This window comes from Dendrobates tinctorius, unplaced genomic scaffold (genome assembly GCF_039654945.1).
Source record: "Dendrobates tinctorius isolate UK_male_01 unplaced genomic scaffold, ASM3965494v1 ptg000171l, whole genome shotgun sequence".
NCBI classification, from domain to species: domain Eukaryota; kingdom Metazoa; phylum Chordata; class Amphibia; order Anura; family Dendrobatidae; genus Dendrobates; species Dendrobates tinctorius.
The window spans coordinates 7,704,096-7,722,563 of NW_027361838.1; the positions used below are offsets into that span (position 1 = coordinate 7,704,096).

The following is an 18,468-nucleotide window of genomic DNA, read 5'->3' on the forward strand; positions in this document are numbered from 1 at the left end:
CAGATCCAATTTGTTTATTTTACCAAGGGTAACAGGAGAAATTGAGCCCCAAAAGTTGTACAATTTGTCCTGAGTACGCTGATACCCCATATACGAAGGTAAACCACTGTTTGGGCGCACGGCAGAGCTCGAAAGGGAAGGAACGCTGTTTGACTTTTTCAATGCAAAATTGGCTGGAATTGAGATCGGACGCCATGTCGCATTTGGAGAGCCCCTGATGAGCTTAAACAGTGTAAACTCCCTACAAGTGACACCATTTTGGAAAGTAGACCCCCTAAGGAACTTATCTAGATGTGTGGTGAGCACTTTGAACCATCAAGTGCTACACAGAAGTTTATAATGTAGAGCTGTAAAACTAAAAAATCTTATTTTTTTTCACAAAAACCTTTTTGCCCCCAATTTTTTATTTTCCCAAGGGTAACAGGAGAAGTTGGACCCCAAAAGTTGTTGTGCAATTTGTTCTGAGTAGGCTGATACCCCATATGTGGGGGTAAACCGGAAGGGAAGGAGCACCGTTTAACTTTTTCAACGTAGAATTGACTGGAATTGAGATCAGATGCATGTTGCGTTTGGAGAGCCCCAGATGTGCCCAAACAGTGGAAACCCCCCCAATTCTAACTTCAACCCTAATCCCAACAGTAACTATAACCCTAACCATAACCCTAACTCAAACTTTAGCCCCAACCCTAATGGGAAAATGGAAATAAATACTTATTTTTTTTCCTAACTAAGGGGGTGATAAAGGTGGGTTTGATTTACTATTTATAGCGGGTTTTTGTTTGGCAGCTGTCATAAACTAAAAGACGCTCTTTATTGTAAAAATAGTTTTTGCATCGCTTTTTATTGTAAAAATAGTTTTTGCATCACCACATTTCGAGAGCTATAATTTTTCCATATTTTGGCCCACAGACTCATGTGAGGTCTTGTTTTTTGCGGGACGAGTTGACTTTTTTATTGGTACCATTTTCGGGCACATGACTTTTTTTGATCGCTTTTTATTCCGATTTTTGTGAGGGGAAAAATTAACAAAAACCAGCAATTCATTAATTTCTTTTTGGGGGGCGTTTACACCGTTCCGCGTGTGGTAAAATTGATAAAGCAGTTTTATTCTTCGGGTCAGTACGATTACAGTGATACCTCATTTATCTTTTCTTTTTTTTTTTTTTTGTTTTAGCGCTTTTATACAATAAAAACTTTTATAGAAAAAATAATAACTTTTGCATTCTTTTATTCTAAGAACTATAACTTTTTTATTTTTCTGGTGATGGAGCTGTATGGCGGCTTGTTTTTTGCGGGACAACATGACGTTTTCAGCTGCACCATGTTTATTTATAACCGTCTTTTTGATCGCGTGTTATTCCACTTTTTGTTTGGCGGTATGATGATAAAGCATTGGTTTTTTCTTGTCTTGGGGTTTTTTTTTTTTACTGGTGTTCACTAAAGGGTTTAACTAGTGGGACAGTTTTATAGGATGGGTCGTTATGGACGCGGCGATACTAAATGTGTACTTTTATTGTTTAGATTTTTTTTATTCAAATATTTATTTATTGATGGAATAAATAACTATTTTACAATTATTTTGAAAAATTTTTGAATTTCATTCTTACTTTTACACCCTGTCCCACTATGGGACACTCATTTTGTGCAGCCTGATCGCTTCTATAACATGCAGAGCTGCATGCTATAGAGGCTGTCAGATCTGCCGCTTCTGTGCATACTGACCTCAGAGACTTCCTGACGTGCACTGCGCATGACAGGAAGTCTCTCAGGCCTGGAGACACGGATGTCATCATGACTACTCCAGGTCTCCATTGCAGCGATTGGGACCCCGCATCATGCCACGGTGTCTCTGATCCAAAGGTAGAGATGCTGTCAGAGCTGACAGCCCCTCTGACTGCTCCCGGAACACTGCGATCATGTTTGATTGCAGTGTGCAGGGGGTTAAAGTGCCAGTAGCTGTCCGTGACCGCTCCTGGCACTTAGTGCCGGGTGTCAGCAGTGAGAATCAGCTGACACCCGACTGCAATCAGCTGTGCTCCCCCTGTGATCGCGGTGACATTCTATCCCGTCCATGGGCATACGGGCCCAGGGCACATGGACAGGATAGTATGTCAGAAAGGGGTTAATGATATAATAAATATTTATTTTTTTTATAATTTTTTTTAAATATTTGTACATTACTTACATTTTTTTTTTTTTTTTATTTCATTCTATGTTTTACACCCTGTCCCACTATGGGACACTCATTTTGTGCAGGCTGATTGTTAGATATCATGCAGATCTGCATGCCATATAAGCTGTCAGTGCTGCAGGGATTTGTCTCTAACCTCAGAGACTTCCTGACATGCACTGCGCATGACAGGAAGTCTCTGACCTCTGATAACCCGGATGTCGTCATGACAATATTGGGTTACCATGGGAGCTATCGAGACCCTGCGTCATGCCGCGGGGTCTCTGATCCAAAGGCAGAGAGGCTGTCAGCTTCTGCCGGCTCCCGGAACGCTGCGATCATGTTTGATCACAGTGTGCAGGGGGTTAAAGTACCGGCAGCGGTCTGTGACCGCTCCTGGCACTTAGTGCCGGGTGTCAGCTGTGAGAATCAGCTGACACCCGGCCGCGATCAGCCGTGCTCCCCCCATGAGCGCGGCTGGTCGCGTATGACGTACTATTCCGTCCATGGGCATTAAGTCCCAGGGCACATGGATGGAATTGTCCGTCCAAGGTCAGAAAGGGGTTAAATAAGAATGAAAAGTGTGTTTTTGTTTTATTTCAAATTAAGGACTTTATTCTGGCTGTGTCTTTATTTACCATGTAACTATAGGATTGGTATTGGATAAGTGTCTCATAGATGCCTCTCGTTTACTAAACCGTGGGCTTGATGTCACCTGACAATACAAAAGTGACATCAACCCCACAATTATGAACCCCACTTGTCACCGCTACAGGGCAAGTTGAAAGAGCCAGGCAAAGCGCCAGAATTGGCGTATCTAATAGATGTGCCTTTTCTGGGCAGCTGTGGGCTGCTTTTTTAAGGAGGGGGGGGGGGGTCAATTTCTATGGCCCCTTAGCAGCAAGAGAATACCAGTACCCATCTGTCAGCTTTAGCAAGGCTGGCTGTCAAAAATAGGGGGGACCCCATGCCATTTTTTAAATTATTTAAATAATTAAAAAACTGACGTGGGGACCCCTCTATTCTTGATAACAAGCCTTGCTGAAGCGAACAGCTGAGGATTGCAGCCCCCATCTGTGAGTTTTGCATGGCTGGTTATAGAAAATACAGGGGAACCCACACCGGATTTTTTTTTATTTATTTTTAGCGTAGTCGGCGGGTGATGAGTGCTCCCATCAGCCGCTCATGCTGTCACTATTAGCGGCATCAGGTGTAGGCTGATGGGAGTAATAGTCCCATCAGCTGCTGCTTGCTTTCATTGTTATCACTTGAGTATAACTCTCATCATTGTCACCTGCTCTGCCGACAATCAGGGGAGAATGATTAGAACGCTCTTCAGCACCCGACGCCGAGGAACAGTGCTCACAGTCTCGTTGCTTCTCAGGTACGTGTCACTTGGATGACATCCTAATGTTCACATTTGCGGGACGTCTTGCAGCCCGTGCTGCTGGTAAAAGCAGACATGTCTACATGTCGGTTACACGGACTCACGGTCAGTGGAAACACACTAACATGTGCACAGACCCATTCACTTGAATGGGTCAACGTGTGTCCATATCTCTGGTATGTGTGAAAACTGTCACCCCATGTACCGGAGACACTGACATATGAAAGAACCTTAAGGCATCGTTTAGACATTTGTATTTACTTGCATGTTCAATCCATGTTTTTTTCGGGTAGAACACATACCCATTATAATCTGTGGGTTATTCTCATGTCTGAAGACGTCCATTTTTGATTGGAGTCCGGATCAAAATTACCCATACAAGTCTATGGGTCCATGAAAATCAGTGGTGGCATCAAGTCTGCTGGTGATCTGTGATTAATGTTGCATTGAACAGGAGAAGATTTACATTTTTTTTTTTTTTTTCATATGCAAAAATCACTGATGGAAAAACTGAATCTCTACTGAAACGCGGCCATTATGTTTTTTTTTCTTTTGCAATTGAAAAAAATCAGACGTCTGGAGGAGTGCTGTCTGGTATATGTAGTCTGGCAATGCTCAGTAGCAAATACTGTAGATACACACCATAGTGATAATCATGGGCCCCTGTTACTGAAATAGTTAAATGTGACCCCACAAACCAGAGCATTAGATTGCTGCTAGTATGATGACATTTTCAGTGTGAAAGCTCGCATGTCAAAAGCCATCAACCTGTTAATGTGCATTGAGGCTTACTTGTGTATTCACCTGGGACCTGACTTTTTATTAGGTAGGGTCACACTTGTTTCTCGTACGTGTGACCAGCCCCCCCCCCCCCCGACCTTAAAGTGAACCTGACGGCTGATCCACAGGCTGCAGCGTTTCAGAGCATACTGTACAAGTGGAAGGGGCCGAGCTATGCTAGAGACTAGTCGGCACAGGCAGGTCCCTGGCAGCTTCTCCCGGCGCCCTGCCCTGGAGTGACAGGTCTCTGTCTATTTCTCCTCTCCATGGCGGCTTTTTAAAGCGCATTTTATTTCTGATAAACAGCAGTGTTTCAAGGTCAAACATACATAGCTGAGATTTTACAGCCAGTGCCTGATGCATGCTGCCTGCTTCCCGTTATTGAAACTCTGCAATGTACCGTAATCGCCAGGAGATGGTGCTGTTGTACATGATTTTGAAGACTTGATTCCTACAATCTCCAGTATTTTGTCCCCAGATGCTGCACTTTATCTGTTATTCTGCTATTCCGGCTGATTTTCAGTCCTTATTTGTTGTTAGAAAATCTTCAGAATATTATAACATCAGCAAAGTGAATGTGATTTGAGCAAATCTGATGTATTTCTGCACTGAAATTCTGGTATGATGCAGATTTTGAAATTTTTTTTTTTTTTTTTTTTTTTTTTTTTTTATACTCCTTTGCAACTCGTAGGCTAAATTCCACATGTAACGCAACAGATTTATTTTTTCACATGTGAATATACTTGGTGTCATTCTGATAACCACAATGCATGCTGCTCCAATGCAACGCTTTCAGATCCTATCAGGCATGGGGCAGTCATGTGACTTTAACCGTTTGTCACTAATTTGAATCGTAATGTGTAACCCTTATATATTACCAACTATAAGTTAGACAATATTTGAATGTGCCCAAACTGATTAGTTTAAATGGCTGTCAGCTCATATATTTGGGGGCTTCTTCAGTGCCCTATTGTAAATATGTATTCACCTTTTTTAAACCTTTTTTTTCCCCTCTAAGGGTTCTACCAATGCAAAAGAGCTGTCTAAAAAAGGCGTGAAAATTTGGGATGCAAACGGTTCCAGGGAATTTTTAGATAAACAAGGATTTGTATCACGGGAGGAAGGAGACCTTGGACCGGTGTATGGATTTCAGTGGAGGCACTTTGGGGCCGAGTACAAAGACATTCACACAGGTTAAGAGAAAAATAACCCTGATTTTAGTGTATTTCTTTGCGACACTTGGTTACCATTAGTGTAAGACGACAATTTCTGTCATCTTATCTGTAGATTACACAGGAAAAGGCATGGACCAGCTACAGCATGTGATAGACACAATCAAGAATAATCCGGATGACCGGAGAATCATAATGTGTAGCTGGAATCCTAAAGGTACATGTATATTTACAATGGCGTGGCTTAGAATATCCATTAAAAGCTGATGTGACTCCAAATTTTCAGACAGTCAGGAGCCACACACCATGGGCCTGCGAGCCACATGTTGCTCCTGAGCATCAGGCTAGGGACCCCTGCTTTAGTAGAGGGTTTTCAGTTTTGGCATTATCCTGTGCGTAAAGAAATATCTTCTGCCTTTACATCATAACAAACCGGCCGTGTATACAAGATTAGCAATATGTAATGGTGTGTGTCTCTTTCAAGCATAAAGGCAACACTTGTCATTCTGAGGTTTGTCATCTCTGCTGTGAAAGTATAGTCTGACTTTCCTAAAATATTACATTGGCCACCTGCTCCATACCAATTTAATGCAAAGTAATGTAGATTGATGTATTCACGAAAAGAGAATTGACAAGGTTTTGGGGAAATGGCAGAACAGTGCTAACAACTATGCACTATCATGTCCTTTTGTAGTTGTATCTGGTAGATCAATGCCTACATATGGCCTGTTAATACTTTCTTTATTGCAGATCTTCCTATGATGGCACTGCCTCCTTGTCATGCGCTCTGCCAGTTCTATGTTCTTAACAATGAGCTGTCTTGCCAGCTGTATCAGAGATCCGGAGACATGGGCCTTGGAGTACCATTCAATATTGCCAGTTATGCCTTATTGACTTACATGATTGCACATGTCACAGGACTCAAGGTATTTTAAAAAAAAAAAATCATTCTAATATCTATAAAGGTGTTGGGTGATCAACGTTTTTTATTTATTTATTTATTTTTTATTTTTTTAAAGCTCTGGTGCCAGATTTAAACGGTGAACAGAGTGAAACAACACTGCTCTGTTATATTCCGCCATGCAAAATAATAACGGTCTATAATCACTTGTGGCGCAGGCATCTGTTCTAGTGATGTTGGCTCCTGATCTCCCAGGACTCACATGATATTATGCCATGTGTGCAGCCACTTTCCTCTAACTTCCTTTGGACAAATCTGACATCCGGGTGAAGTCAGAGCAGCAGCAGCAGCTCTGACTTATTCCTGATTACAGGTCTGTAATTGATATGTTTCTGGAGTGGCAGCATCGCTGCGGCTTGTCAGTTGTGTGACGTCGCACCTAGACTATTAATCAGAAGTGATGCCAGCAGGTAGGAGAAGACTGTGCTCCCTTTTGGCAGTCACAGATTACTGTTGTGCAGGCTGGACATGGATCACCAAATTGATTTGTTCATCCCTAGCATTTATTTACTTATTTTTATGCTTTCCTATAGAGTGGATATGAAATGTAATTCTTTGCCACCTAACTTTCAGGTGAAAGGTTTTACTTGACCTGCGTATGGATGTGATCAGTTGTAAATGAAAAGTATTCCATATCAGACAACCACACCAGGATGCACACCTGGAGGTCTTCTGTAACCATTACAGAGATTTTATGCTTCTTCGACTATTTTATCAAGCTGTTTTCTTAGTGCTCACATAAAATAGACTGCATATTATGTCCTGCTGACTTATAAACCTTACCTGCCTCATGAATAGTCATCATGGAAACCTTTTATTATGCTCTGTAGGTTGTATTTCCTCATTTATTACTGGACTGGAAGCTACTGAAATGAACCAACAAGGCTTACAAAGCGGACTAGATTATAATTTTTTTTTTTTTTCACTTTTTAGGTTGGTGACTTTATCCAGACTTTGGGGGATGCTCATGTTTACCTTAATCATATTGAGCCATTGGAGAAACAAGTATGTAAATTACCAAAATTGGAAACTAAAATGTAATAATCATTGTGTTCTTATTTTTATCAGCACATTTTTCCATATTTTAAGGAAATTAAAATTGACTGATCTGAGTACAAATATCAAGCACTAACGTTATTTTCCAGGTCATCCTTCCTGACAGCACTATGGAGATCGTCCTTCTTATCCTTGCTGTGACAGGAAACGAGAGGTTAAATGGACCCTCCCATCTCCACCCCCTCAGTGTTTTTCCAAGTACCAGTGAGGATAGGAACGACAAGAGAAGAGCTTCGGTGTATCCCTCCTGGTTGTACATGGCAGACCCAGCTCGGATCGGGAGGCCCAGCCTCTCCGTTCCCGCTGTCAAGCGGTCTGTGGCCGACACCCTCCAATGGGGGGGGGTTCCTCAGCCTACCTGGTGAGCGCTGCTCGGAAGCCACATCATCCTGCCGGGAGGCTATTGGCTCCAGCGTCTGCCTCCGGCTCGCTGAATTCCCTCTAGGCTCACTTCCAATGACGTTATCTCTGCGGGCCGGGCAGAGCACTTCCGAGTCGCTGCCAGCATGCTTTCCACGGTGGAAAGCAGGAAGTATCGGGACGAGGCAAGGATCCTGGCATTGCCTCGTCTGATGGGTATCGTATAGAGTCCTAAATGTCTGTAGGCTGCCCTACTGTATGCTTGGACATGGGAGGAATCTGCCAAAGCTGAGGTTACTTCTGAACAAGGCTAGGAGCACATGAGTAGAAGGGTTAGTAAGATACCCTCTAACAGTCCCTTATCCCACACATACAGTACAGACCAAAAGTTTGAACACATACTTATTCAAAGAGTTTTCTTTATTTTCATCACTATGAAAATTGTAGATCCACTCTGAAGGCATCAAATCTATGAATTAACACATGTGGAATTATATAATTAACAAAAAAGTGTGAAACAACTGAAAATATTTCTTATATTCTAGGTTCTTCAAAGTAGCCACCTTTTGCTTTGATTACTGCTTTGCACACTCTTGGCATTCTCTTGATGAGCTTCAAGAGGTAGTCACTGGAAATGGTCTTCCAACAATCTTGAAGGCGTTCCCAAAGATGCTTAGCACTTGTTGGCCCTTTTGCCTTCACTCTGCGGTCCAGCTCACCCCAAACCATCTCGATTGGGTTCAGGTCTGGTGACTGTGGAGGCCTGGTCATCTGGCGTAGCACCCCATCACTCTCCTTGGTCAAATAGCCCTTACACAGCCTGGAGGTGTGTTTGGGGTCATTGTCCTGTTGAAAAATAAATGATGGTCCAACTAAACGCAAACCGGATGGAATAGCATGCCGCTGCAAGATGCTGTGGTAGCCATGCTGGTTCAGTATGTCTTCAGTTTTGAATAAATCCCCAACAATGTCACCAGCAAAGCACCCCCACATCATCACACCTCCTCCATGCTTCACGGTGGGAACCAGGCATGTAGAGTCCATCCGTTCACCTTTTCTGCTTTGCACAAAGACGCGGTGGTTCGAACCAAAGATCTCAAATTTGGACTCATCAGACCAAAGCACAGATTTCCACTGGTCTAATGTCCATTCTTTGTGTTCTTTAGCCCAAACAAGTCTCTTCTGCTTGTTGCCTGTCCTTAGCAGAGGTTTCCTAGCAGCTATTTTACCATGAAGGCCTGCTGCACAAAGTCTCCTCTTAACAGTTGTTGTAGAGATGTGTCTGCTGCTAGAACTCTGTGTGGCATTGACCTGGTCTCTAATCTGAGCTGCTGTTAACATGCGATTTCTGAGGCTGGTGACTTGGATGAACTTCTCTGCAGCAGAGGTGACTCTTGGTCTTCCTTTCCTGGAGCTGTCCTCATGTGAGCCAGTTTCTTTGTAGCGCTTGATGGTTTTTGCCACTGCACTTGGGGACACTTTCCAAGTTCCAAATTTTCAGACTGACTAACCTTCATTTCATAAAGTAATGATGGCCACTCGTTTTTCTTTACTTAGCTGCTTTTTTGTTACCATAATACAAATTCTAACAGTCTATTCAGTAGGACTATCAGCTGTGTATCCACCAGACTTCTGCACAACACAACTGATGGTCCCAACCCCATTTATAAGGCAAGAAATCCCACTTATTAAACCTGACAGGGTGACTTCCGGTGACTACCTCTTGAATCTCATCAAGAGAATGCCAAGAGTGTGCAAAGCAGTAATCAAAGCAAAAGGTGGCTACTTTGAAGAACCTAAAATATAACACATTTTCAGTTGTTTCACACTTTTTTGTTAATTGTATAATTCCACATGTGTTAATTCATACTTTTGATGCCTTCAGAGTGAATCTACAATTTTCATAGTTGTGAAAATAAAACTCTTTAAATGAGACGGTGTGTCCAAACTTTTGGTCTGTACTGTACAAACACATGGCATATTCTCTGTGTATTCTAGGGGGGAGCATCTGCCTCTGCAACACCTAAAAGGGACGACAATACAGTAGGGAAGTGTACAAGATGTGCTATCTGCAATACTAAGCTGCCGGACACCTTGGAAAAACACCTATGCGAACCTTGCATCTCAACGGTCATCAAGGAAGAGCAGTCATCTCTGCTGTTGGATATGAGGTCCATTATCAGAGTGGAGGTCCAGGCTTCTAGCTCGGGGCTTATCCAGACGCACACTTCTCAGCCAAAGTCCCAGGGTGGTCCCCGTGCAAAGAGGCCAAGGGAGATGAAGCTGACCTCACAGGAGGATGTATACTCAAGCTAATCTGACTAGGAAGAAGGGGGAAATGTTTGCCGACCCGCCAGAGGAATGGGAGGGAAGAGATATATTTTCTCCTGAGGACATGGACGAACTCCGGGCAGTAAGGAGCACTATGCAGGTGGAGGAAACTCAGAAGCCTCTCTATACAGGACGATATGTTCGGTGATTTAAGATCCCAGAGGAAGAAAGTCTTCACGGTTAACGACCACATCCGCTCGATGATCATGAATGAGTGCGAAGATGCCGAAAAAAGGCTGGTTATACCCAGAGACTTTAAGCTTCATATGCCCTTTGAACCAGAGGACATTAAAGCCTGGGAGGACGTCCCTAAAATCGATGTGCCCATAGCCAAGGTGGCGAAGAGGACTTCAATCTTGTTTGAGCACTAATCTAACCTTAAACAGCCGATGGATTGGAAAGGCGGATGGTCTCCTTAAGAGAACCTGGGAGATTTTAGTGACCAAAATTCAAGCCAACATCGCGGCAACCTCGGTTGCTCGGTCCATGCACCTATGGGTCGATGACTTGGAGGAACACCTAAAGTCTAAAACCACCCTGGGACGCTATCTTGAAATCCCTTCCCCCTCCTAAAGATAGCTACTGGGTTCATGGCTGATGCATCTGCAGAATCTTTTAGATTCGCAGCTAGGAACAAAGCCTTGTCTAATACTGCCCGGCGAGCTATTTGGCTAAAAACATGGTCTGAGGATACATAGTCTAAAAGAAAGCTGTGTTCCATTCCCTTCTCGAGTGATAGTGTTTGTCCCAGTTCTAGATATTCTGGAAAAGGCATCAGATAAAAAGGGGTTCCCTGGGGATAAACCAAGAAAGTATCAGCCCTTTTGTAGACCCCAACTGGAAGTCGGGCTAAAAGGGAGGGGTAAGTCGGGCAGATGGAGCCTACCCCAAAGGAGGTAGAGGTAAGGGCTCTATCTTCAGTTCAAGTTCCGGTTCAGGAAGAAAATGACGCCGTGAGAGTGGGGGGACTGTTAGGACAATACTTGGGAGATGTTCCAGCAACTTCGACCAAAGGATGTGGACCTCCGCCCATTTTGTTTCCCTCCCACTTTACTTCAGCCAGCAAGTGTATATAGGTATATGCTTATTTGTAAGATGTTAAGCTATGAGTAAGGACCCTCTAGTCCGAAACGCGTAAGCGTCTGTCACATTGGTGAACCATATGTTTTTTATGCATCTATTCTGTTTTTAATCATTTTTTTGGAATAAAGTCTTTTGATTTTAACCATCCTTTGGTCGAAGTTGCTGGAACATCTCCCAAGCATTGTGCCTACAAGATTTTCCGGAATCCAAGTTCCCTGCACCGCCCAGGATTGATTGCATTCCTCCAGACTTCGCATTTGCTACGGTTTGGTGAGCTGACAAAAAACTTTTTCCTTTGTGGACTGTTAGGACAGTATTTGGAAAGTTGGCAAGAGATCTCAGAAAATCAGTGGGTGTAGGGGATAATCTCTTCAGGTTACAGAATAGAGTTTACGCAGACCCCGTCAGGGAGGTTCATAATTACAAGCTCCCGTCTCCAGTCTGCTGCTTCCCCCATGTGGTCGGATGTTCAGGATGTCCTAAAGATCGGAGCAATTGTTCTGGTGCCCGAGAAAGGTGCAAAGGCCACTATTTCAGTCTCTTCTCGGGAGAGAGCCACACAATAATAAACCTGAAACCTGAGTGAAGTACAAAAAATTCAAAATGGAGTCCATCAGGTCCACAATCCCCCTGATAGACAAAAACGCGGTGATATGTACCTTAGACCAGGGTTCCCCAACTCCAGTCCTCAAGGCCCACCAACAGATCAAGTTTTTGAGATTTCCTTTGTGTTGCACAGGTGAAGCAATTATCACCTGAGCAATACTAAGGAAATCCTGAAAACATGATCTGTTGGGGAACCCTGCCCTAGACCTAAAAAAAAATGAGTACTATCCCATTCCCTTCCATGCTTCCTTCCAGCTGTACTTAAGGTTCGCTCTAAAGGTCCAGGGGATGGACCTTCACTACCAGTTCTGTTGCCTTCCCTTGTAGCCTCAGCGCCCATATTGTTCACCAAGCTAATGGCGGAAGTGGTCGCCTAAGGAAGCTAGATATTATCATAGTCCCCTACCTGGATGACTTATCATAGCCAGCTCCAGGGAAGAACCCATGGAGCACTGTCTGACCTCAGTCTACACGCTACTAAAGCTGGGATGGGTGATAAACTGGAAGTAGTCATATCTCCCTCCAGAATCCAGAAAGAGGTTCCTGCGGGTTCTCCTAGACTCTCACCTAAGAACATCTTTCTTACCAGTAGATAAGCAAACCTTTAATAGGGGACAGAATCGTCAATTCTCAGGAAGCCGTTGTTCCATCAGGGAGGCAACGTGGATCCTGGGACTAATGACTTCCTGCATCCCCTGTGTTCAGTGGAGTAAGTTCCACTCACGGGGTCTCCAGGGGGCCATTCTGGCTACTTGGGACAAACGCCAACTGTCCCTGGATATGGTGATGCCCCTTTCTGCCTCAGTAAAGAGATCTCTACACTGGTGGACCATTCCAGAAAACCTCCAGATGGGAGTCCCCTGGGTTCTCTCTCCCTGTGAAGTAATCACCACCGATGCAAGTCAACTAGGCTGGGGTGGTCAAATGGAAGGGAGATGCTCCCAAGGAACTTGGACTCCAGAAATCCAAGCCAGGTCCTCAAATTACAGGGAACTGTGCGCAGTGTGGGAGATCTATTTAGCTTCAAAAGCTAAATAGCGCTCCTTCCTTCTCAGCCCTGACCTGTGGCCGAACAGTTTCTGACGGCATTTACAGCACCACCACATTCGGGGGAAATAGCCACACAACTGTGAACTGGACAGCTCCGGTGCGTGCACAGTTCATAATGTAGGAGATACGGTCGACACCAACTGCAATCTGTTGTGGCAGCCGTATTTGCTCAAAACACTTAAACAGCAAATAATAAAACCAGAGCCTATGGCTGCAGATATAATAAAAAACCGCGACACATTCCATTTAAGAAATATTGCCATCTATGGAGCTTGTTGAGGGTTTGTATTTGCATGCTTAGCTGTACTTTTCATTAATTATAAGGAAGGATAAGTGACGCTTCACGAACACTTATTTAATGAGAGTACAAAAAGGATAAATTTAAAAAACCTTTGATACCGTAACATGACGTGTTTCAGGAACTTGTGCTCACATTAAATAAAAAGATTTCTGGTGGAGCTGGACTTATCATTATGTTCAATTGCTGCTCCCAGGCAGAGACGTAGTACATGTTCTGAACTGCATTCTACATCGGTGAGCCTGATGCTCTTGTTACTGCACTTTTTATTGATGCCTTTTTTCTGTTAGATACATAACAAACTTTTTTTTACTTGTTATAATCCCAAGATATTTGAACTTACAATCTTATACATTATATACTGTATTGCATGATATAGTCATTGCAGTTCTCAGATGAAGCTCAATTTCTGGCTGAGCTTTATAGGAGTAGTAATATGGTAGCCACGGGAGCCTTCAGCAGACACCTGTAACCATGGTAATCAGCAGCAGCCAAGGAAGTCCTCGATGGGTGGGGACAGCAGAAAGCAGCGCACATGTACACTGGTAAACAGGCAATTTACATGCCACTGTCCATGATTGGCAGTGGCATTTAAATGGTTTACAGAGATCAGAGCTAACACCAGCTGCTGCTGTTAAGAGACAGATGCTGACTGCGTAACACAGTTGCCATCTGCTGGGTATGAAGCAAGCTCAGCTCCACACAGCTCACAGTGACCTGTGACAAAATTTTAGTTCACATGTCATAAAGGAGTTAATACCAAAGAGCTGTTCCTTCATGCTGGATAAACTCTTAGCTTTACCTTAAAAAAAAACAAAACAGAAAAACGATAATTAGACCCACCGATAGTTGTGTTTCCAGGAATCCGTCCTGACAGGACTATGGAGGTCGTCCTTCTTATCCTTGCTGGGACAGGAAACAAAGAGGTTAAATGGACTCTCCGATCTCCACCTCTGTGTCTTTTTCAAGTGCCACACCAGTATGGATGCAATAGAATTTATTGACCATTCTTTATACAAACGTTATGTCACAAGTATAGAATTTCTCAGAAGGGAGGCAACTAGCCGTGCAGAACCTTGCTATCAAGGGGAAGGCTGCTAGGGGAGAATCAAAGAATACGCTTAACCAGGGCTGTGGAGTTGGTAAGCCAAACCTGCGACTCCGACTCCTCAATTTCCCTTACTCCGATTCCCACATATATTGCTTATATTTAAGTGAAATTTATTGTAGTATAATGTGCAGACATTTTAATTATTTTAATGATACAATAATCAACATATTTAGATAGAACATGATATATTTACTGGAATACAACTTTAGAACACAAAACTGTAATAAATTGTAAATATGTATTGCACTATGTAATATCGATTACATACTGTATATTCTGTGTGTGTGTGTATGTGTGTATATATATATATATATATATATATATATATATATATATATATATATATATATATATATATATATAGTAGCTGAAGAACCCGGCGATACCCGGGCATAGTAACTAACTGTGGTTAGTTATAGCAAATTAGAATTATCCTCCATCCCATAGTCCCGTGCCCATATACCCTTCACACATCCTCCATCCCATAGTCCCATGCCCATATGCCCATCATACATATTCGCCATCCCATAGTCTCGTGCCCATATACCCGTCATACATATCCTCCATCCCATAGTCTCGTGCCCATTTACCCGTCATACATATCCTCCATCCCAAGTCCAGTGCCCATATACCCATCACACATCCTCCATCCCATAGTCAACCATTATGACATCATAATGAGCGGCAGGGCTTGTAACCTATGACATCAGCGTCGCCATGGCAACCATTGACATCATAATGAGGGGCGGGGCTTGATACACACTTTTTCCCCATTATGTAGATATGGGCAAAATTGTTTGGTGAATTGGAACACGCGGGGTTAAATTTTCGCCTCACAACATAGCCTAGGACACTCTTGGGGTCCAGACGTGTGAATGGAACCAAATTTTATGGCTGTAGCTGCGACGGTGCGGCTGCCAATCCCAGACATGCATACAAACACACACTTGAGATAGAGATATATATATCGCTCTCTATCTATCTAACACTATGACTTATCTCAGCTAAGAAAAAGCCTAGATCCTCAGGCTACATACACAACATGGGCGTAGCCAGGATCAAACCTAGGGGGGGGGCAGAGCCTCATAATGTTCCGCAGAACCTCATACTGCACACCTCAGCTGCTGCAGAACCTCATACTGCACGCCCCCTACACTTGAAAATCCTGCACCTTAAGAAGATGTGATGAATGCAGTCTATTTATTCCAACTATCAATTGATGTTGATGTGTTACTGAAGACGAGCAATGCCTGTCCTGGGCGTCCTTTTGGGCAGCTATGGGTGTACCTGACTGGTGCTAAAAAAAAAAAAAAAAAGTGTGTTAGTCTGTGTGCTATCCGGCTTTCATTCTTTTTGGTACAGATAAGATATGGATAGACAGATATGGATAAATGGATAGAGCAGATTTCTAATCTGCTTTTGCTATTGAAAACATTATCTATGCGCTCAAAAACCTTTCAGGTAATGCTTTTTTTTAAAAAGCTGATCTGCTTTTGCAGCTAAAAAAGTATCCTCAAAAAATGCAGGAAAAACGCTGTTGTGAATGTAGCCTTAGATCAGGAATAGAACAGCCATTTATAGGACATTTCATAACTTTCCCAAATTCCTATGAAAAAATATTCAGCACATTCTGCATTGAACTACTGTACCCAATTTATTATATATTTTAGGAGTCGGTCTGTCTTATTCCGACTCCACAGCCCTGTGCTTAACACTGAAATTTGTACTCATAGGGTACTCGCTCCTAGACCTCTGTTGAATCCTACCTGCACGAAATCTAGAATCCTGGGAATATCAGGGCGAGATGTATCCACCGAGGATCTCCCGCACTCTGTATAGAAACGCTTCTGAATCTTGATATTATTTATTATTGCACCATTAATTCCATGGTGCTGTACATGAGAAGGGGTTAAATACAAAGTTATTGATATTGTTTACAGTAAACAAATTTACAATGACAGACTGGTACAGAGGAGAGAAAACCCTGTCTTTGCGGACTTGCATTCTACGGGATAATGGGGAAGAGACAGAAGGTCAGGGTGCAGCAGCTCTGGTGGTGGTGAGGCGGCAGAATGGTTATTGCAGGCTGTAAGCTTTCCTGAAGAGATGGGTTTTCAGGTTCCGTTTGAAGAATCCGAGGGTGGTGAATAATCGGACGTGTTGAGGCGTGGAATTCCAGAGGATGGGGGATATTCAGGAGAAAGCTTGGAGGCGGTTGTGTGAGGAACGAATAAGTGTGGAGGAGAATAGGAGGTCTTGGGAGGATTGAAGATTACGTGAGGGAAGATATTGGGAGATTAGTTCAGAGATATAGGGAGGGGACAGGTTGTGGATGGCTTTGTAGGTCAATGTTAGTAGTGTGAACTGGATTCATTGGGGAATTGGGAGCCAGTGGAGGGATTTGCAGAGGGGTGAAACAGGGAAGTAGCGAGGAAAGAGGTGGATTAGTTGCGAAGGACAGACTTGAGTGGTGCAATAGTTAGAAGGGAGGCCACAGAGGAGAGTGTTGCAGTAGTCAAGGCGGGAGATGATGAGGGCGCGTACAAGAGTTTTAGCAGATTGAGGACTGAGGAAGGGATGGATTCTGGATATATTTTTGAGTTGGAGGCAACAGGAGTTGGCAAGAGTTTGGGCGTGCGTTTTGAAGGACAGGGCAGAGTCGAGAGTTACTCCGAGGCAGCGGATTTCTGGTGCGGGAGAGAGCCTGATGCCGTTTGCCATAATAGATAGATTGGGTAGGGAAGATACGTGAGATGGAGGAAAGACTATGAGTTCGGTTTTGTCTACATTGAGTTTTAGGAAGCGAGCGGTGAAGGAGGGATATGGCTGATGGACACTCTGGGATTCTGGACAGCAGAGAGGTGACATCTTGGCCAGAGAGTTGATGTTTGAATTTTCCCTTTAAGCAGTTGAATTTTTTTTATTTTTTTTTTCCTTCTACATAAGATTTACTGTATTTTAGATTCTGTATTTTTTAACAAAAGTTGACAAGGTTATCTCTTTGTATTTCAGCTTCAAAGGAAACCTAAGCCATTCCCTAAACTTAAAATCCTACGGACAGTGGAAAACATCAATGACTTCAAAGCAGAAGATTTCCAGCTTGAAGGCTACGACCCTCATCCTACCATTAGAATGGAAATGGCCGTGTGATGTTTTCAGAAGAATCTTAATTCCCCCCCCTCTCATACTTTAGCGCTTATTGTTATCACAGTTGTGAGTTGTCCTAACTAAACAATGTTACTTGGCGGTGTGTGTGTATAAAGCAATTCTATAGTAAACTTGATATTTACAAACCAGTTATTTCTTTAAAATATTTTTTTATTTGGTGACCACTTAACGCTATATACAGTATATCCGTTATGAGCACGTCCTTTAGTGTTGCAGGACGCATATGTTCATCAAGCTGATCACACAGTATAGCTTATGTACAGAGCACAGCTCCTACTGTAACTGCTGGGATCTGTGGTCTCACTAGCAGTCTAACTCCTCATGTGCTGTTGTGAGTAGTAACAGCAGCACATAGAAAAGTCTGGCACATGGAAAGTGTTCCCTTTGTCAGTACCTCGGCAGCAAGATGACGGGGTGCCATTGGGCTGATCTTGCAACTGGAGACCTGACACACACCAGAGCATATCTCTAGAAAACTGCTCCACCCTCCTTCAAGTTAGATGGTTTCTCTGTTTTTTCGTATACGGTATGTTTATAGTTGGAAGAGACCTCAAGGGTCATCATGTCTGACCCCCTGATCAATGCAGGATTCAGTATCCATCTCAGACAGATGTATGTCCAGCCTCTGTTTGAAGCCTTCCATTGCAGGAGAACTCATGACCTCTCGTAGCAGCCTGTACCACTCATTGATCACCCTCACTGTCAAAAAAATTTTTATCTAATATTTTTTCTGCATCTTCACCCTTTTCAGTTTCATTCCATTGATTCTCGTGTTTCCATGTGAAAATGAGTACAAGAATGATCCCTCTACACCAGACCAGGGCGAAGTGCGGGCTACAGCCGGCACTCAGGCTGTTTCAGTCCGGCCCGAGACAGCCGTGGGGCTGAAGACCTGAGGTCTGCGGGCCGCAGTCAGCATTGGTGGAGGAGGGGCC

At 43.3% G+C, this 18,468-nt stretch overlaps 1 protein-coding gene across 2 annotated transcripts in view; it reads left to right on the plus strand.

Annotated features, from left to right (window-relative positions):
- TYMS (thymidylate synthetase) overlaps positions 1-17,661 on the plus strand; it is a 37,513-nt gene extending 19,852 nt beyond the window's left edge. For both annotated transcript variants that reach the window (XM_073550870.1, XM_073550869.1), the window contains 5 exons: positions 5,356-5,530; positions 5,625-5,726; positions 6,260-6,435; positions 7,404-7,475; positions 17,378-17,661. In XM_073550870.1, coding sequence (XP_073406971.1) covers positions 5,356-5,530; positions 5,625-5,726; positions 6,260-6,435; positions 7,404-7,475; positions 17,378-17,515 — 663 coding nt within the window. In that variant the 3' untranslated portion in view covers positions 17,516-17,661. The remainder of the gene's footprint in view (positions 1-5,355; positions 5,531-5,624; positions 5,727-6,259; positions 6,436-7,403; positions 7,476-17,377) is intronic.
- Positions 17,662-18,468: the final 807 nt, after the last annotated feature.